This window comes from Crotalus tigris, unplaced genomic scaffold (genome assembly GCF_016545835.1).
Source record: "Crotalus tigris isolate CLP2741 ecotype Arizona unplaced genomic scaffold, ASM1654583v1 scf7180000017541.2806704, whole genome shotgun sequence".
NCBI classification, from domain to species: domain Eukaryota; kingdom Metazoa; phylum Chordata; class Lepidosauria; order Squamata; family Viperidae; genus Crotalus; species Crotalus tigris.
In genome coordinates, this window is record NW_024096462.1 from 1,655,773 (window position 1) to 1,675,570 (window position 19,798).

General features: G+C 39.5%; 2 protein-coding genes across 6 annotated transcripts in view; one reads left to right on the top strand and one right to left on the bottom strand.

Annotated features, from left to right (window-relative positions):
- The window catches only part of ADA2 (adenosine deaminase 2), a 50,789-nt gene extending 46,176 nt beyond the window's left edge, over window positions 1-4,613 (bottom strand). For 2 of the 5 annotated variants that reach the window (XM_039362978.1, XM_039363064.1), the window contains exon 1: window positions 3,794-4,280. In XM_039362978.1, coding sequence (XP_039218912.1) covers window positions 3,794-4,026 — 233 coding nt within the window. In that variant the 5' untranslated portion in view covers window positions 4,027-4,280. Of the gene's footprint in view, window positions 1-405; window positions 650-3,793 lie in introns of all 5 variants that reach the window. The other 3 variants (XM_039363222.1, XM_039363142.1, XM_039363547.1) reach the window with 3 other exon arrangements.
- A 213-nt stretch (window positions 4,614-4,826) lies between these two features.
- The window catches only part of LOC120316783 (cat eye syndrome critical region protein 2), a 104,611-nt gene continuing 89,639 nt past the window's right edge, over window positions 4,827-19,798 (top strand). The window contains exon 1 of the mRNA XM_039362857.1: window positions 4,827-5,428. Within this exon, the coding sequence (XP_039218791.1) occupies window positions 5,174-5,428 (255 nt within the window). The 5' untranslated portion in view covers window positions 4,827-5,173. The remainder of the gene's footprint in view (window positions 5,429-19,798) is intronic.

Below are 19,798 nucleotides of genomic sequence, written 5' to 3' on the forward strand. Positions count from 1 at the left end.
TATTACTTGAAACTAATGGTCCTATATCTGCATCTCACCCTAGTTACTTAGTTTCCTAACACCAGAGTAAACACCCGTTTATTTTTAATTATCACTGATGCTATAAGGCAATAATTGGAAGAAATAGATGTATGAAACAAGTTGCAATGGTGCTCCAAGGAGCTAATAGTGTACTGAAATAAAAAGTACTTGCAGGAGAAAGGCTTATTTCATTAAAAAGAACTTTACGGATAAAATACAGGTTGAAGACTTTTTCATGGATTTTAGTCAAACTAACTTCATCTTCTCCAAGATATAAGACTATAAAGTTTTCAAATATCTTATTAGAAAAATATTTCAAAGTAAAGCAGAATTACAATACTGCTGATGGAGACACAAAGAATAAAATTAAAGCCTCAGACTTACATTTAAGTATTGTATTTGGGCAATATGTAATGGCCACTCTCCATGTTGGTTGGGGAACTCTGGGAGTTGAAGTCCACACCTCTTAAAGTTGCTAATGTTGAGAAACATTGGTGTAGAACAGGGGTGTCAAACTGGCAGCCCACGGCCCAGATGCGTCATACAAAGGCCATGCCCACCCCAGCTCCGCAAAGGCAAAAAACTTCACAATACATCGTGTGACATGATCAGGTTTGACATCTGTGCTCTAGAATGTAAGAACAGATCTTAGAGAGTGACTTTCTTTCAAGTACTAGAAAATGCAATTATATTTCACTCCTCCCTCTTCTCAAGGATAAATATGCCCAATTCTTTCCGTCTCCCTTTGTGAAATTAATTTCTAACACTCTGATCCTTATATCCTAGAGCTCTACTTTGAAAGTGTTGTAGTGTGTCTCAATCTTTCTGCACAGTGTGGTTGCCCAGAATTGGACTCAACACTGGAGTTGGGAGGTAAGCGCTTGAGAAGTGCTTGGGACACAAATATGATGCAGTTTTAAAGTCAATATTCAGATGAAATCCAATTTTTTTTACTAGTACTTTTAGAAAGTCACTTAGAAAACACTCATGGACAATTGGTTTTATGTATGGTAACTATAGCACAGCTACAGTATTACAGGTAATTCTTGACTTACAACCGTTTAGTGATCGTTTTAAGTTACAACAGCACTGAAAATGTTACTTATGACGATTTTTCACACTTGTGATTGTTCCAGCATCCCTGTGGTTACATGATCAAAATTCAGCCACTTGCCAACTGACATGTATTTATGATGGTTTCAGTGTCCTGGGGTCATGTGATCACCTTTCGCAATCTTCTGACAAGCAAAGTCAATGGGGAAACCAGATCCACTTAACAACCATGTTACTAACTTAACAGTTGCAGTGATTCACTTACTAACTGTGGCAAGAAAGGTTGTAAAATGGGGCAAAATGCACTTAACTCTTTTGCTTAGCAAATGAAATTTTGGGCTCAACTATGGTTGTAAGTCAAGGACTACTTGCATATAGAAGTCCCCCCTAATGGAGGAATGGATTGTAAAGATGGAAGAGCTTGCAGAAATAGCTAAAATGACTTTTTTTAAAATTAAAGAACAATTATTTTTGTAAAAAACTGGAACCTCTTTAGGAACTTTTTGCTGAAACTGAATAAAAACAAATTGGGGATTTATTAATCAAAAGGGAGGGTAATGGGAAGAAAGAAACCATGATATTGGGAAGGTGGAAATGGAAATTACCATAATTGTAACTGCTGCAAAGAAGCTTTAGATATTTTTTTTCCTTGTCTTTTTTCTCTCATTTTTCTTTTATTCTTTAAAATCCCTTTTACATTTCTTTTTCTGTTTTAGTTTTTTTTAATCTTTTAATGAAATATAAAAATTTTAAATAAAAATTATATAAAAAAACAAAGAGATGGGAGATAGCCAAGGCGGAATATAGTAGATTATATTTTTATTTTGAAAACTAGATTTTTAATGATACAATATTTGGCTACAGGGAAGGGGGAGGCTGCAATCATATCACATTGTTCATTTTTGCACAATGTGCATTTGATCTGATGTATTTGCCTCTATTAAATTTCATTTTGTTACTTCCAGCCCATTTCTCAAACCTGTAATATCATTTGAATGCAGCTTAAAAATCACTTTTGCCCTTTTTTGCAGCCACACCATATACAAAGAGAATATGAATAGTGAGTATTCTAAAACTTTTTTTGACAATTACTGTTACCTAATCAGGTCTGCCTTATATTATTTTATTTCCGTTTCCTAACTGAATACCTCTGCACTTCTTTTAATTTTTTTTATTTTCAGACCATTTTTTACCCATCAAGATCATTTTAGCTATTAAATATTCCATCCACTTTTGTCTCATCTACCAAACTTGTGACTATTCCTGCCACCTCTGCATCTAAATCATTAACATAAATATGGAATAAGAAAGGACTCAATTTTGTGGCATCCCATGTGGTATCTCCTCAATTTGATGAAGAATGTGTGAGGAATATCCTTCACCTATAATTTCTGTGCCAGTTAAGAAGTTATTTAATGGTCATGTCATCCAGGTCATACGTAATGGACAGGCTTGCTAATCAGAATGTCATGGGGCATTCCATCAGATGCTTTGCTGAAGTCAAATACATTTTGTCTACAACATGCCCATAGTCTGCTAAGGAAAGGAGAAAAGGTTAAGTCTGGCAAAACTTGTTCTTGACAACTTTGATGTCTGGTTAATCACTTCATTGTTCTCCCAGTGCATACTGATTAATTACTTTACTGCTCTGGAATCTTCTAGGAATCAATATCAGATAGATTGGTCTGTAGTCCTAGTGTCATTGTTTCCTCCTGGGTAGGATGTTTGTTGTTCTAGTCATGTTGTACTTTGCCCACTTCCCACAATTTGTCAAAGATAATGGAGACCACTATCAACACTGCAAAGCTGAGATTTTTTAAAAATATATAATTTGTCAAGCAACCCCAAAGGAAGACTCTATAGCATCACTATTGCCATACTACAATACAATTTTCATCAAATTGACTCCCATTAATTTACAAAAGACATATTTAGTTTTCTTCACATAAAGACAAGTATTTTCTCACTGCTTTCTTCTGGGTTGTTTGCGTGGATTTTTAATTTTAAGTCTGAATTAAACTCATAGATCTACTTCAGAAAACATACTTATTTTTCTAATTCAAAGTGTTCTCAGCAGTGTCAATATTAACCTTGCTGGATACAGAGGAATGTTGATTTTTCAAAAGACTAAAGCCATCTACACTGGTTATCTGGAGGAGAACTAAGACACAAACTGAAACTCTGGAGAGTTATTTTCAATCAATTAAAAAAACACCTTTAGACATATTTAAAATTCAGATGTATACTACAGTAAAAGGAAAAAAATCCAAACATTATTTTTAAAAGAATTTTGGTGCATTAAAACTACTACAGGCCAGTAAATTGCTTTACAGCAAATAGTTTCTAGAGTAAAGCAATTACTCTAGTAGTAGCAAACAAGCTTTACAGGAAATTCAGATCTCTGAATATGGGTAGAAGTGTATGTTTAACATAGTCATGGAACTTTATTTTTCACATTTGCAGAGTTGATCACCAGATCACAACATAGCAATAAAAAGCGCTGAAATCCGCTTCAATAAACAAATGGATTTTAGCGCTCACTACTTGATAGTTCAATACTTTTTCTATTTAGACTTCTTACGCCCCCAGAGTTCACTTCAATCGCTACAAAAGGAAACAGTATCCAAGCATCGTGTTGGCGATCCCAGCTTGAATTAGAATCCATAAAGGGGGGGAGGGCTAAAGTGGAAAAAGGAAAGGATCAGAAATAAAAATCTACCTTTTATCCACTTTTCCGACCGTAGCTGTAAAAACACAGTTGGCTAAGCAGCGCCCATTATTGCAACTGGAGCGAGAGGATGATCGCAGAACGTACCGTAGTTCTAACAATGTAAATTGCGACGACAATTCAAAGGAGGAAGATAAAGACGTTGCAAATGTCGGGGTAATTTTTATAAAAAAAAAAGCCCGGCGGAAGCCGCAAGGAGGACTTCGTGCAATTGACAGTCTCATTTCTAAAAAGTCAGAACTCAGGAATCATGTTGCTTTACGTCCGGGCAAGAACCAGCGGGCTTCTGCAGCGCCGTTCACACGGTTGCTCCGTATCCAAACAGGCACACTTACTTGAAAGTGAATCCCAATGAATTTCTGCAGAAACTGGCACCCAGAGACCCTTCACCCATCCCCATCCACTGCGCGGGTTTACTGCAAAGCCGGGCGCCACGTGCTGTCCCGGAGCCGAAGTCAGCAAGACTCTTCATTCCCCTTTTTCCGACAAGAGCTCCGCCCTTCCTGCCTCGCAGCCATAGAAAACACGCTTCGCGCCGGCCCCGCCCAACGAGAGCTTCGCCATTGGTAACCCCGAAAAAAAGGGTGGAGCCACGCTGTTGTTATGATAAAGAGCGGCTCCGCCTCCGCCTCGTGGGCGAAGAGCTTCGCCGAACCGGCTCCTTGTTTTCTCTGGCGCTCGGCGCTCTTTAAACGGCTCTCGCGGAAACCTCTTTTACATCCGAGGCCCCGCCTTTTTCCTCCAGGGCTCGTGCGGCCACTTAAAAAAGTTAGCTCCCAGGCTCCGCCCCCTGCTCTACTCGAAGACGTCCGGTCGCCTTCTCGCCCATCCAGGCCCCGCTTCCTCCCCCCCCCACTTCCCCCCAGGATTACAGGCTTGATCTAAGCCCGCACGGCCCCGGCCGAGCCATTCTCCTCAGAGTCGAAGATCCCTGTTCCACACGGCACCCCGCCCGTCAGGTCCCAACCCCGCCCCTTTCCTCCTCCGCTCGCGCCCCTCCCCCCTCGGAGCCCCATCTGTTTCTTCGGCGTTGAATGCTTAGCGGAGCGCGCGCTTGTTTTTTAAACCGTTGCCTGGACCAGGCAACAGTTGCAGCGACGGCGAGCTGAGGCCAGAGGGGAGATGGGCCTTGGCGGCAGCAGCAGCAGCCGCCACCGCCGCCTAGAGCAGCGCCGCCTTCGCCTGCCCTAGAGACCCCCAAGCGAGCGGGGAGGAGGAGGAGGAGCGGAGGGTGAGGAGGCGCCAACCCGGAGGAACCCCATGCCGAGAAGCGGGCGCGGAGCGGGCAGCCGTGGCTGCTGAGGGGGGAAAAGAGGGCATTTCGGTCGCTGGAAGGGAGGAGAGCATCTCGCGCCGCGGGCCCGGAGCGAGATGTGTCCGGAGGAGGACGGAGGCTGCGGCGGCGATGCAGCGGGAGGGGTCTCGGCACCGACGGCAGCGGCACCGACTATTACTTCAGCCGCGATCGGAGGACCGGAGGGCTCGACGGCGATGGCCAGCGCCGCCGGGTCGGCCGCGGAGACGAGCGCCCTGAGCGAGCTCCGCTCCTGGTGGGAAGTGCCGGCCATCGCTCACTTCTGCTCGCTCTTCAGGACCGCTTTCCGCCTGCCTGACTTCGAGATTGAGGTGAGTCGGGGTCGGAGAGGCAGGGAAGGGAGCGTGGCCGGAGCCAGGCGCGTGCTCGGTGGGAGCGGCCGGCCAGCGGAGCGACCCGCCGGCCCCTCTCCCGAAGGAGAAGCGGTAGGGCAGGACAATACTTTTTGCCCTTCTCGGCGCAGGGGAGGCTCTCGAAGCGCCTGGCCCCAGGCTGGGTGGTGGGGGAGGGGGCGGAAATGCCCGCGATCCTGACCCTCCCCTCCCCCATCGGCAAAAGTGCCCCGCGTGCCACCCAGGGCTTCTTCTCCAGAACTTGTGGTGTTCCTTCGGGTTTTTTTGAACGTCTTTTTTAAAAAAAGTGGTGCCGCCGAGTCCATCGGAGCTTGTGGCGGCGTCAGTGTGAACAATGACAGAGGGGAGCCGAACGACCCACCGAGGGAGGGGGAGGGGAAGGTGCCTTGCTTGCGAGTAAACACTGATCTGCGAAACGCTAAAGTGGGCAAGGAGTTTTAGCTGTTGGATGGGGAAGGGGGAAAAAAACCCCTCATTTTGCAGATACGGAATAGTGCCAAACAATAGTTTTCGTTTTGTTTTGTATTAGTCTATCGCTTATTTTTTTTAAATAAAATCTTTAAAGGTTATTTCGTGGTTGGAGACAGGTTTGATCCCACCGGTTGTCCCCCCTCCCCCCCCGCCGCCACTGAAATGTCACAGTTGGGGAGGAGAATCCTTTCTTTATAACCCCAAGGAATCCTTGTTTGTTCGGAGCCAGGATGTGTGGGAACGATATGGAGACTTCAGCCGCCTTTTTAAACCAAAGTAATGCCTGTTTTGTGTGTAGATCTTGATTATCTCTTTTTTATCTATCAGCTCACTGAGCAAGCTGATTCTCACGTCTTCCATTTTGCTGTTCTTGCTCTTTTTAAAGTTTTGCTACCAGGTATTTAAAAGGAGGTTTCCATTTCAAAGATAGAAGTTTCCATCTCAAAGAATAGTTCTTATCTCTCCGGTGGCCTGAGATCAGTCCAAGGGTTTGAAAAGAGTTTGCTTTGCTTCCATTATTCCAGCAGGGAAAAGATGGATAAGAGGGAGGGGAGTTTTGTTTCTCCATGCTAGGGTGGTGCCATAAGCTCCCTCCAGGTTTTGTGACAATCAAGCTGTGGGCTTTGTGGCAATGGAGCAGACGGTGGGTTTCTCCTCCTTTTCTCTCTCTTAAGATTCTCTGGTGTTTAGACTTTTTCATAGGAAAGCAGTACATTGAAATTCCTTCAGCTGAAGTTGGGAAATCTGGTTAGCAAAATAGATAAACACAATTATTTTAATAGGTGAAGTACTGCAAGTTTTATAATGGAATAGTTACTTTTACATATTGCTTTTTTCCCCCTAGAAATCTCTGGAATGTATCCAACATTACTATTCTAGGGTTTAGAAAGGGTGTTTGTCCAGCATACAGTCTTAACAATAAAATACTGTGCTCTTAATTTGTAGAAAGTATAATCGTAAAAAGTATATGAGCTTGAGGCAGTAGTGTTGTTTGATTTGTTGCACAATTTTACCGATACCCAAAGTAATTAGGTCAAATGGAAGCATATGTGTATGCAGACCTCCCAGAGGCCTTGTGTCATTTTCCAAGATCTTAAGTAGCTTAGACCAATATGATTAAACCTGAGTTTACCATCTGTTTATAACAGATGCAATAACTTTAGTGTCTCATGTTCTTTTTAACTTTTAAAATGTGTATGATAAGATCCTGTTAGGTTCTCTTCATAGTTTAAGAGAAACTCAGTGAAATAAATATATTTATATAATCACTATTTTAACACAGTGGACTGTTCGTAGCTATTTTTTAGACTAGCATTATAATATATGTACTCTGTGGATAGCATTTGGAATAAAGATAAGAATGAATTTGTTCCCTAAAGGTTGCTTAAAATGGTAGCATTACTAGAGACTCAGATCTGTGATATATATAGAAAAATTCTTAACTGAATGAATGAGGAAAGCAACATAGAAAGTTGAGTCTGAGTTACCTTATTTCTACAGATAAAGAATATATTTAGGGTTTTTTTTGTGTAACTTGCCTTTGTTAGTTGTGTGTTATCAGGCATAGGCTTTTTATAAAAGCTACAATACATTCTGATGTTTAGTTATAGGGGCACATATAAGTCCCTGCTGAAATGTGTTTGAGCAATACTAATAGTAAGCTGAGTTTCAAAATTGGCGTGGGGAATAAAATATAAATTATGTTAGAATTTGTATTACCACAGTATTTTTGTGCCTAATTTTAAAATCAGTCAAATCTATCTTGTCTTGTAACCTAATGTAAGTGTGATTGACATTCTCAGACTCAGCAGTAAGGTATGGTTAATGGTGTGAGTATAATGCCTTGCTATATATTTTGAAAATAGATATAAGGGTGTATGTTCAGATTTAATTTTTGTGTGGCCTTAAATATTAGTTTTGGCTTGAGTTCATCTTTGGTGAGTTAAGTATTGCTATGACGTGTTTGTAATTTTCAAAGGTAGTCTGAATCTTCGTTCCCAAGATACTCAGTACAGCAGGATGTGAGAATTCCTAAAACCCCTTTAGCAGGATGTGAATGTAGAAGGAGGAGAGAATCCCTTATGCAGTGCTAAATTACTGAAAGGGTAAATTATCTTCCAGTGATAGTACTCCTTAGCAAAAAGAGCTCCTCCTTCATCTATTGATGTGGACTCTTAAAAGAAACCTCCCTGTCCAAGCATATGAAGCAAGGGGAAAGATCTTGAATTTACAATGATAAAAGGCAATTGTACTAGCCTTTTGCCCTTGGAGGCTGAAGTAGCATCTGGTTTGTTTCACAGTTAAGTCAGTTTGGATTCTAGTTCCTCAACTTCATACCAAGTGGGAACATGTAAAGTGGTCTGGAGGGATTATGCATTTCGGAGGGAGATGAGGAAGATTTGTGATGCATCTCTGTGTTCTTAATTTATTCCCTTCTAATAAAAGCATACCTACAGCTCTATATTTGCTTATATTGAATATAATACTTTTAAATAAGCTCTATGAAATAGAAGCTGTTATTAATGAAACTAAGTTGAGCCAAAGTCATGAATATCAATTTTATGCTGGATTTCCATATTGAAATATATTTGGGGGGTAATATAAAGGAATGATGATTTGAAAAGAGGGCACTAGGAGAATTCAGCTGTGAATTCTTTCTGAAAAATATATAGATGGGACAAATGTACAAATACTTGGAAAGTAGTGGAAGGACAATTTCTGTTGGAAGATTGCCAGACTAAAGCTTCACATCACCACCTCAACAATATCTTTATCTGATTATGTTGAAGATGCAAAGACTTGCACTTTTTTTTGTTAAGGATCGGTATTGTGAAAACCTGCTAAATATGCTTTTATAATCTTGTTATTTGCTTCAAGAATTTCAGATGTGGATAATGTTATTATACAATTCTCTTATTTCATGGTTACAAATTCCAGAAAATAAGCATTTTTGCATTGAACAATTTGAATATATACCTTATCATGGAAATAAATGTAATACAGAGAGTATTACAGTATTACTTACAATCATTCATTTAGTGACTGTTCAAAGTTACAAGGGCACGGAAAAAAATGACTTATGACCAGTTTTCATATTTACAACCTTGCAGCATTCCCTACGCTCACATGATCAAAATTCAGATGCTTGGCAACTGGTTCATATTTATGATTTGTTGCAGTGTCCTGGGGCCAGGTAATCACTTTTTGCGACCTTCTGACAAACAAAGTCAGTAGGGAAGCCAGATTCACATAACACTGCAATGTTTTGCTTAACAACTGTGATAAGACTGGTCATAAAATGGAACAAAATTAACTTAACTGACTCACTTAGTAACAGAAATTTGGGGCTAAATTGTCGTAAGATAGGACTACCTGTATAAGATATTTTTTCCATTGTAACATGTTTCTCAAAAGTTTTAAGCAACTGATGGTTTTTGATCTTTTGTAAATTTGCATTCAATATTATCAGAAGAAGCATTGAGTGATTTTATTATATATTAAGATATGTTATTTTCGTATATATTTGTGATTAATGATCAGTTTCCCACCTATATTGTTGAAATGGAAGACCAGTCATTTATATGCACCATTTCCTCTCAACAAATATCTATGATTCATGGTTTTTCTACATGTGATATGTATATTGATTTATAAGAGATTTTGATCATGTTGTTCCATAGCTTAAGAATGTTAGGAAGATGCATGGGAAGTTTAAAAATAAAAGCAATCAATGTGGGCAATTATAATCTAGTCATGCACATTCTTAGTAGTTGATAATTTTGGGTGGCTTTAGATTATGGGCATTGCTAAATACTACTAAGGGTTTTGTAGTATTTGTGTAAGCTTAAAGTGCTTCCTGATTTGTTTGTCCAGCCTAGGAGTGTTATCTTCAGTATTCTACCTTTTGAACTCAGGACTTAATTCAGTACCTGGACATTTACTGAGTGTTTTGCTCATCCTTGTATGCTGTTTTTCTGAATTCCTCATTTGTATTCTCTGGGATCTACCCTCAAATAATCAGCATGAAGTTTAAACTAATTTTCCAGAGCATATAGTTGAAAAGTTATGTAACACAAAGATGGTAATCTCATTATCTTCTTTTGCTATTATTTTAATTAGTTTTTTTTTAGTATTGTGAAACAAGGATAATAGCATGGTCTGCAGTCTGATCCCATGCATTTTTCTCAGAAGTGTGCCTTATTTCCTGATTCTTACACCTAATACTGCTATCTTGGACTAGATAGCAACCTTTAAACTACACGAAAAAAGAGAACCATAGGAAAAAGACTCCACAAATTCACATTAATATATTCACAATTTATTGTCAGAAGAAAGCATTTTAAAGATGGTTAATTTTTAATCCTTAAATTTTAAAGATGGGCAATTGCCTAGTCAAATGATGATCAATTGCAACATTTCTTTTGTAGATTTATAACAAAAGAGTTAAGCTAATATACTTTTTAAATGTCTTGCTTCCATATGTCAGAATGGAAGATTCTGGGGGGGGCGGGAGGCAGCAGTATGGAAGTGGTTTACCTTCCACCTCTTCTGGATTTACCAGTTGAGTGTATAGTCCTAAGATTCCCTGTTTGTCTTCTTTCCAAGTACCAACCATACTTGACCTTGCTTAGCTTCCAAGCCCAGACAAGGTTAGCCAGCTGTTGCCATTTGCTGAACACATCTTTTGATGTTCCACTTTTAAATATCTGACTTGTCCTGCCAAGTATAATATAATGAGCTTGACTCTTCCAGAATTAACCTACAGCTCTAGCCTGGGCACAACTGCAGTGTTCCAATTTAGGAAAGATTGATCAAATTGATAATATAAAGAAAAAAGGATAAACAAAAAGCAAGCTAGTTTGTATACATAGCAATAGAAGTACAAAACAGTTAAATGGGAAACAAGCATCACCTATCTTGATATACTTAAGTGTTGCACTAAGTTTTTTTCAGAAAATATGAGCTAAAAATGAATAATGCACAGATAGTGTATTTTTCATCAGCTATTAATCACTGGTAGCACATTGATATAAGAATTTAGATGTCCTTGTACTCTTGCCAATTTTTAAGAACAATTTATTTCTAATTCTAAATGACAGTATGAAATGAAAGTATATCTGTCACATGTCTTTGCAGTTGTAAGACACAAAGGATTTTTTTTTTCACTTGTTTTACCCTAGTTGGGATGATTACCAGTGGTAATATACCAAAGTGAATCTTTGCTCTATACTAATATACTACATTGTTCTTTTTAGAGAAGAAACTTGACATTGATCTTCATCTGTGCAGTCCTGTTTTTTTTCTTTTTCATTCTCAGTCCACAATATTATGCTTACTAGACTAGTAGATGGTGATCTTTCCAGATGTGTACTTTATCCACCAGCTGGATATCTTAGAATGTGTGAAGCAGATGTCCTTTTTTTCTTTTCCTGGACTACTCTTTAAGCACATGCTGAAGAAGGGGAATGGATTTACGAAGCTGGTTGGCTTAAATAAAGCAGTGCATCCATCAGACAAGGCTCTGGGTATTGTTATGAGAAGAAAATGTTGAACAGCCAAGCCCCCATGCTGGCTTTAGCAGAGGCAGCTGCCTCACGCGACTCAGGATCCCTTTTTTCAAGACATCGCAGCTGTGGGATTGGAGAGGAGGAGGTGGTTCAGCTCTGACCAGGTCAAAAGTTCAGTGGGACATGAGAGAGATGCATGTGCAAAAAGAATATTGCACATTTTTTAAAAAAAAGATGTTTCAGAGCATTCCCAGAAGAAATTCCAGGCATTGAATACTTCAGAATTTCAAAGATATTTCGGATATAGTAACATCCTAATCAAGATGAGAAAATAGGAATGGAATTGTCAGAAATAGGATAAAAAAACCCACTAGTGTTTTTTTTAAAAAAGCACAGCCATTAGTGGTATATTTCAGTGATTGATTGCCTCTATAACTAGTACCTAATTTTAAAAGCTATGTCTTCCTAGTTTGCAAAAAAAATTATATGTACCTGAGTTTTCTTTTTCCTCCTGCCATCTTTTTACTTAATTTTTTACTTTATATTGCTCTACTGGCCTATTCAGTTTTATTGGCTTGTACAGTATTAGAGCAACTCTTTATCTTCTTAACATGGTAATATCAGTAAGAATTGTATGTTCAATATTAGCGAGTTAATAGAAGTATTAATGTTTTGAAATAGAATCTGTAAAAGCATGAAGAGTTATTCTCAGTTGCTAGTTACTCCTATACAAAGAAAGAAAGCCTAAAGTGAAAGTCATAAAATGAAAGTGTGTTTGTTGTGCTTTTCTGAAGAATCAAAATATACAGGATAGGAATGTTATGATCTGCTCATTATGACAGCAGATACTTTAATATTTCCATGTAGGTTCTACTATGATATGCTAATTATTGGTTTTCTAAAACTATTGTGGGCTGCCTCAAGGCCTTCTGGAGTAAGTCTGCCTTCTAATTCTAATAAAATAAATAAATCTAACGTCTGTAATTTGAAGGTACAGAATTCTTGCTGCTAATAGGAAAACAAAACATTTTTGGTGCCTGTTTTGTATAAATTATGGTGACTTATGAGTTCATAACCAGAATCTCCTGCACAACTGACTGTGCTACTCATATGTTATCTGAATTACTGCTATAGTTGTAAGGCACATTTGTGTATGTTTATCTTTTGAAGAGAGTGGCTTCTTCATCCTACATTAACTGAAATTCAGTTAGAGGTCACTAGCACATAACATATTCAAGAATAAGCAAATGTATTAACCAACTACCATAACTTGCAAATATTACACGAGATAATACACAATTAACACTTGGAAGTTGTAGGGCCTAATTTCTGGACCCATAGTTCTCAGAAAGCTTCTTGTCGGTAAATTCCTCCAATGAGTTTGTTTTTTTATTCCATTGCGTGTGTGGGAGATAGGAAATATTGTAATTTTAAGAATGCTTCAATAATGTTCTTCAGACATAAACCCTTCTTAAGTAGATGGAACAATTGTTATTGTATTACATTCTAGACTGGTAGTCTAAGAAATAGCAAAGAACCTTCACCCTCTTCCCCCCCTCCCCCAATTCTTTTTGCAATCACTAAGCCTTCTCTAAACACCATAGCTGAAACCTTTTACGATGGTTTCTCTGTATTTTGTGGAGGAAGAAATATAGAGGCTAAATAAACCAGCATAGATCAGAAATCCAAAACACCTGTCCACAAGGACATCTATAGATAATACTGTTCTATGTCCCTGAACCAGAGAGGTTTTACATTTGTGAATGGAGCATCTTGTTGCATGGTTTGCATGAGTATACTGTCTATTGCAGCCTTTCTCTGGGGGAGGTGCAGGCAGAGTCCAGGAAGATGTGAAGAATTGTATTTTTGTTAACATTGTTACACTAAAACCATCTTTCTCAAAGTTTCACTGTATTACAGGTAGTCCTCGACTTACAATCACAACTGAGCCAACATTTGTGCAGTAAAGTGAGACAATTATTAAGTGAGGCTTGCCCCATTTATGACCTTTCTTGCCACAGTTGTTAAGTGAATCATTGCAGTTGTTAAGTTAGTAACATGGTTAAATGAATCTGGCTTCCCCATTGGCTTTGCTTCTCAGAAGGTTGCAAAACCTGGCTCCAGCCTGCAACCGTTATAAATATGAAACAGTTGCTGAGCATCTGAATTTTGACCATGGGGATGCTGCAAAGTTTGTAAATGAAAAATGGTCATAAGTCACCTTTTACAGTGCCATTGTCACTTTAGTCACTAAATATATTGTAAGTCGAGGGCTACCTGTATTTTCATTGTTCATTTGTATTAATTTTTGTGCTTGGATTTTTAGGAGAGGTGTGATGGCAAAAGTTTAGAAGCTCCAGGTTTATTACATATCTACTGTTTAATTTCCAGAGAGTGATCTTGATGAAAAATCTAGGACAAAGATTTTTTGAGTAAAAAGTTTGATATTATTCTAGCTAGTAATGCATTAATATATCTCAGGTAAAAAGAGGCCTTTAAAAACTAGAGTTGAAGTTAGAAATGAATATTTTAGTACAATTTGCAAGGAGACTGTTCAAATTTCAGGACACAAAAACATATTTTTTATTTATCATATCATAGCAGGAACCTATTGAATTAAAACCATTGAGGTTATGGCTGAGTAAAAAGAAAATGCGGAAGAAGGGGTGATTATCCCCTATCTTTTTGGTATGTGGAACAAGCAGAGAGGAGAGAATTGGGCTTAGAAGATTTGTACATTTCCACTCCTAACTTCACTCATTGTTTCACAATGTTGTGAGGCATTAAGGGCCCTGTACCCTTGATAGTTTAGAGCTCTTGGAAAAATGTTTAATGAAGTTTGCAGAGCTTTTCTCCAGTGTGAATAAATTCCCTGTCTCCAGGTCTCCAAAGTCTTAAAAAGATCAGACTCCTGAAACATTCATAGCACCTCAGATCAGTAGGAAGGGAATTAGGAATGGGAAAGACATACTTTATGATATAGATTCCATACCTGCTATGATGGATGTTGTCAGTTTGTTTTGGGGATAGAGTATTGCTTTATTATTTGATATTGTAGCAGTTGTGGCTTTTGTAGAATACATATGGGCTGCAATTATTTAATGAAGCTCCCAACAAAATTGTGTCATTGTGTTTTGGGTATGGGGAAATAATAGCTGTTATCTACTGCAAAGATAATAGATAACAGCTATTATATGATAATAGAGAATTGCTTCTAAGATTTCATTCATTATAGAGAATTTCTCAGCCACTGTTCAATTTCAGCAAAAACAGATAACTTTTGATTCAACTTTAATTATGATATCAGGCAGCTAGCTAAAGTTGCATGGTCTACCTAATGTCCTGTCAAAGTACACAACTGAACTTTGATACTAATTTGTAGTAGAATAGAATAACATAGTTGGAAGGGATTTTGTGGAGGTCTTCTAGTCCAATCCCCTGCTTAGGCAGGAAATCCTATACCATTTCAGACAAATGGTTCTCCAATCTCTTCTTAAAAACTTCCAGTGTTGGAACATTCGCAAGTTTTGGAGGCAAGTTGTTCCACTGATTAATTATTCTAACTGTCGGGAAATTTCTCCTTAGTTGCTTCTCTCCTTGATTAGTTTCCATCCATTGCTTCTTCTTCTTTTTTTAAATATATTTTATTGGTTTTATAGTTTTAACAAAAAGTGTTTAAGACACACCGTGGTGTTTGGGTAAACAAAGATTCCAACATAAAATCACGCAGTAACAGCTCAACTTAATACATTCGCTATCATCTCTCTATTTCCCTCAAGTAACATAGTAAATTTAATATATTTCATTTCTATCCTAAATTTCTATTACTACTAAACCTGTTTATTAAAACTTTAAATCAGTTTCAATTACCATAATCAGATAGTGTTTTACATTAACATGTTATCACTTCAAATACCTCTTGCAAATATATTCAAGTTCTTAATCCCTCTCATCCCTTTTTTATCACCAATCTTATTTATTTCTTCTTCCAATAATAACTAGTTTAATTAAAAAAACAATATTATCATATCTTATCAAATCGTATTATTATACACAAACATCTCTTAAGCAATTAAACATTATGCATGTATATAATTATAGTTTTCTTCTAAATCTAAATCATTATCCTTAACCTTTCAGCCAATAAGTCCATTTTTATTACTTATAGTAGTCTTCGACTTAATTCATTTCCATTGATTAAAGAAACCAAATTCCATCCAATTAATTATCATACCATATCAAGACGCATTATTATACACAAAAATCTCCTAATTAATTAAGCGTTTCAAAATTCCAGTCTAAATCAATCTATTATTCCAAGGAATGCATTCTTAGTCTCTATAAAGCCAAGTTTTTTTTTCACTCCACATTTAACTTTCATATTTCCATATCAAATTTCCATAAAACAAAAAAGTCATCAAACTAAATTAAAACACACATAAATATAATTGTAGATTTCTTACTTCTAAATCTAAATCATTATCCTTAAAACAATCCATAGAACTAACATTGCCTTTTAATCCATTAAACAGTTTTTACTAATTTAAACACGCATGTATATAATTGCATTTTTCCGTTCTAGATCATTATCTTTAAAACAATCCATGAAGTCAACATTGCCTTTCACTCCATTAAAGATTTTTAAATTTGTTTTTCAATCTAATTCTGGGTTTCTTTCTATGCCACACATAGAAATGACATGATCAGTTGTAACCTGGACATCAGTTTGAGCAAATGTAGTAGAGTCTCTGGATCTTAATTCTAAAGTACAGTTTTTAAATGTAGCACAAATTTCTGCAGTGGCCTCATAAATCTTTTCCAATATAAGTGCATAGTTCAGTTGTATCTGAGGTTTCTCCATTTTAATACTCTTAAAAGGAAATCTCTTTTTCTTTTTTATAGAGGCTTTGTTTAATGTAAAAACATCCACGCCCACAGCATCACAGGTGCACAGCTTACCTTTAATGTTTGAAGTTCATAAAAAAATTAAGCAAAGTTACAATATTAAATTTTTGCCACTAGATGTTCTCAGTGAGTTAGGAAAGTCTTTTCCAAAAATCAATTCTTTTTTTCTATCTTTTAAGGTATAATATGTATATATATATATATAAAAAAGTAGAAATAATAACGTTCTTAAAAATAAAGGAGAGAGGAAACCTTTTCCTTCTTTTTTTTTCCTTTTTCGTGTCCAGTTTATAGCCTTTCAGTATTTGTAAAATGCCTTTCTTCCCCCCCCCCAAAAAGGCAGAAGCCGCCTTTCCAAGTCACGGAAATAATTTCAAAAGCTCTTTACAGGCACACAAACAAAGAAAAAAGCGGAATAGAGAGAAAAATAAGAAAAAAATTCTCACCCGTATTCACCACGGGGGCACTCAAAGCTTAGATATTTTCTGACTTATGGTCTGAAGCGGCAGGGCGATCGGCCATTTTCATGGCCGATCTTCTTCTCCGTCGGCCCTCAGAGATTCGTCCAGACAGCTGGAGGAGCCGCCACTCCTCCACAGCTGGACTGCAGCCTCCTCGACAGAAGTCGCGCCCTCCAGGGCAACTTTGGACCCATATAAGGGTCCACCGATGAAGGGAAGCCTAGTCGACGAGGAGAGGAGTATCCTGGTGCGACTAGTGACGCCGCGAACCGGAACCGGAAGTGACCATCCATTGCTTCTTGTTCTGCCCTCAGGTGCTTTGAAGAATAGCTTGACTCCCTCTTGACTCCCTCTTCTTTGTGGCAACCCCTAAGATATTGGAACACTGCTATCATGTCACCCCTAGTACTTCTCTTCATTAAACTAGACATATCCAATTCCAGCAACCATTCTTTATATGTTTTAGCCTCCAGTCCCCTGATCATTTTTGTTGCTCTTCTTTGCAGTCTTTCTAGAGTCTCAACATTTTTTTTACATTGTGGTGACCAAAACTGAATGCAGTATTCCAAGTGTGGCTTTACCATTATAAAGTGGTATTAACACTTTATGTGATCTTGATTCTATCCCTCTGTTAATGCAGCCTAGCACTGTGTTGGCTTTTTTGGCAGCTGCAGCACACTGCTGACTCATATTTAAGTGATTGTCCACTAGGATTCCAAGATCCCTCTCACAGTTACTACTATTGAGTGAGGTACCACCTATACTGTACCTGTGCATTTGTTTTTTCTTGCCTAAATGTAGAACCTTACTTTTTTCACCATTGACTTTTGTTTTGTTAGCGCCCAATGTTCAAGTCTGTCAAGATTTTTCTGTATCTTAAGCCTATCTTCTGGAGTGTTGGCTATTCCTGCCAGCTTGGTCTTGTCTGCAAATTTGATGAGTTCCCCATATATCCCCTCATTCAAATCATTGATGAAGATGTTGAAGAGCACTGGGCCCAGAACAGACCTGGGGCACCCCACTACACACTTCCCTCCATGTAGATCAGTGGTTCTCAACCTTCCTAATGCTGCGACCCCCAACCATGTGGTCGTAAGTTGAGGACTACCTGTATTTTCCTGCGGGCGGGGGCAGGAGGAGGCACGCACGCTCTGCCTCCTCTCCTGCAGCTGGAGTGCATGCTGGGCAGACCGAGGGCGCACGCGGGCCGTCGCCCAGCAACCGCCTCAGCCCGGGAGCGCCGTGCGTGCGTGGTGCCGCCCCCTGTGCCAGCTGTAACTGGCAAGGCGCCGCCGCCTGCAATTTCATCATGCGGAGGGCTTGGCTCGGACCAGCCGCCCACGCACTTGAGCTGGCCCGGGGCAGCGTCGGGGGCATGTTTCAAGCATCTGGATGTCGGTGGGGAACCGGCGGGGCCGCTACACACCGCCAAGCTCCCGATAGCCAGCTGAGAGTCGGCCCTACGTGCACCAGCTACCCTCCCAGCCCCGTCGCTGCCCCGCTAGCCTTACATTGGCCACCGCCCATTCGCTATGGCGGCAGGCAGGCCCAGGCGCTCCTGGGTGGCCATGGCAAGCGGCAGTGATGGCGCAGGCTGACCACTGGCTGGGCCACCAGCTGGACCAGCCCAAGGGAGGTAAGGCACCTGCCGGGCCCCATGCACACCAGCTACCCTTCCTGCGCCTGCCACTGTCCCACTAGCCTTACCTTGGCCACTGCCTGTTTGCTGCGGCAGCAGGCAGGCCCAGGCTCTCCTGGGCAACCCTCCCACCCCTGGCCCTCTTACTTACATTAAGTAGTTGCTCAGCAGGAAGGAGTAGAAACTTCCAGAAAGCTCGCCTTAGCTGCAGACAACTTGCAGCAACGTTGCCGACTGGGACTTTTGGCGGGCTCAGCAGGGCAGAGACAGCCTGGACAATTCCTATTGGCTTTTGAAAGCCAATAGAATTATACTCGATTCAAGAGAGTCTATTCCATTGGCGTTCGAAAGCCAATAGAATCTATTGGCTTTTGAATGCCAATAGAATAAGAGGGAGTAGCACAGCTCATGAAAAAAGGGGGGAAAAAACAAACAAACAAAAATGCTGGACTGCATTTCATAAGGATTCTATGAGGAAAAACTCCAGGACTTTGGTGACTCCCGTGATATGGTCGTTGGATCCCAAATGGGGTCACGACCCACAGGTTGAGAACCGCTGATGTAGATGCAGTTTCACTGAGAACCACACACTGAGTACAACCGGTCAGCCAGCTATGAATCCATCTGGTGGTGATGCTGTCTAACTTACATTTTTCTATCTTATCGAGTAGTAGGTTGTGGTCTACTTTGTCAAATGCCTTACTGAAATCCAAGTAAATTATATCCACAGCATTCCTCTGGTCCACTAATTTTGTCACTTGGTTGAAGAATGAAGTCAGATTTGTCTGGCATGATCTTTTTTGACGAACCCATGTTGGCTTTTGATAATGACTTTGTCTCTAGGTGTTCGCTGATTCGTTGCTTGTTTATCTTTTCCAGAATCTTCCAAGCTATTGAAGTCAGGCTGATAGATCTGTAATTTCCCTGATCCATTTTTTCCCTTTTTTGAAGATGGGAATTATATCCGCTCTTTTCCAGTCCTCTGGTAGTTCCCCAGTGCTCCAGGATTTTTGAAAGATGTAGTTCAATGGTTCTGAGATCACATCTGACAGTTCCTTCAGAACAGTGGGGTGTAATCCATCTGGCCTAGGTGATTTAAACTCATCTAGAGCAGGGATACCCAACCCATTCCCCATGGAATGCCAGCAACTGGTCCGCAGAAACAAGGAAAGTCCCATCCACAGGATGCAGGAAGCACACAAAACCACATTTTCTCTGGTCTGTGGAAAAACCTCTCTACAAGTAACTGGTCCCTGATGCCCAAAAGATTGGGGACCTCTGGTCTAGAGTGGACAGGTACTCACTTACAATTTTCTTGCCTACTTTAACTTGTGTTTCTAATCTG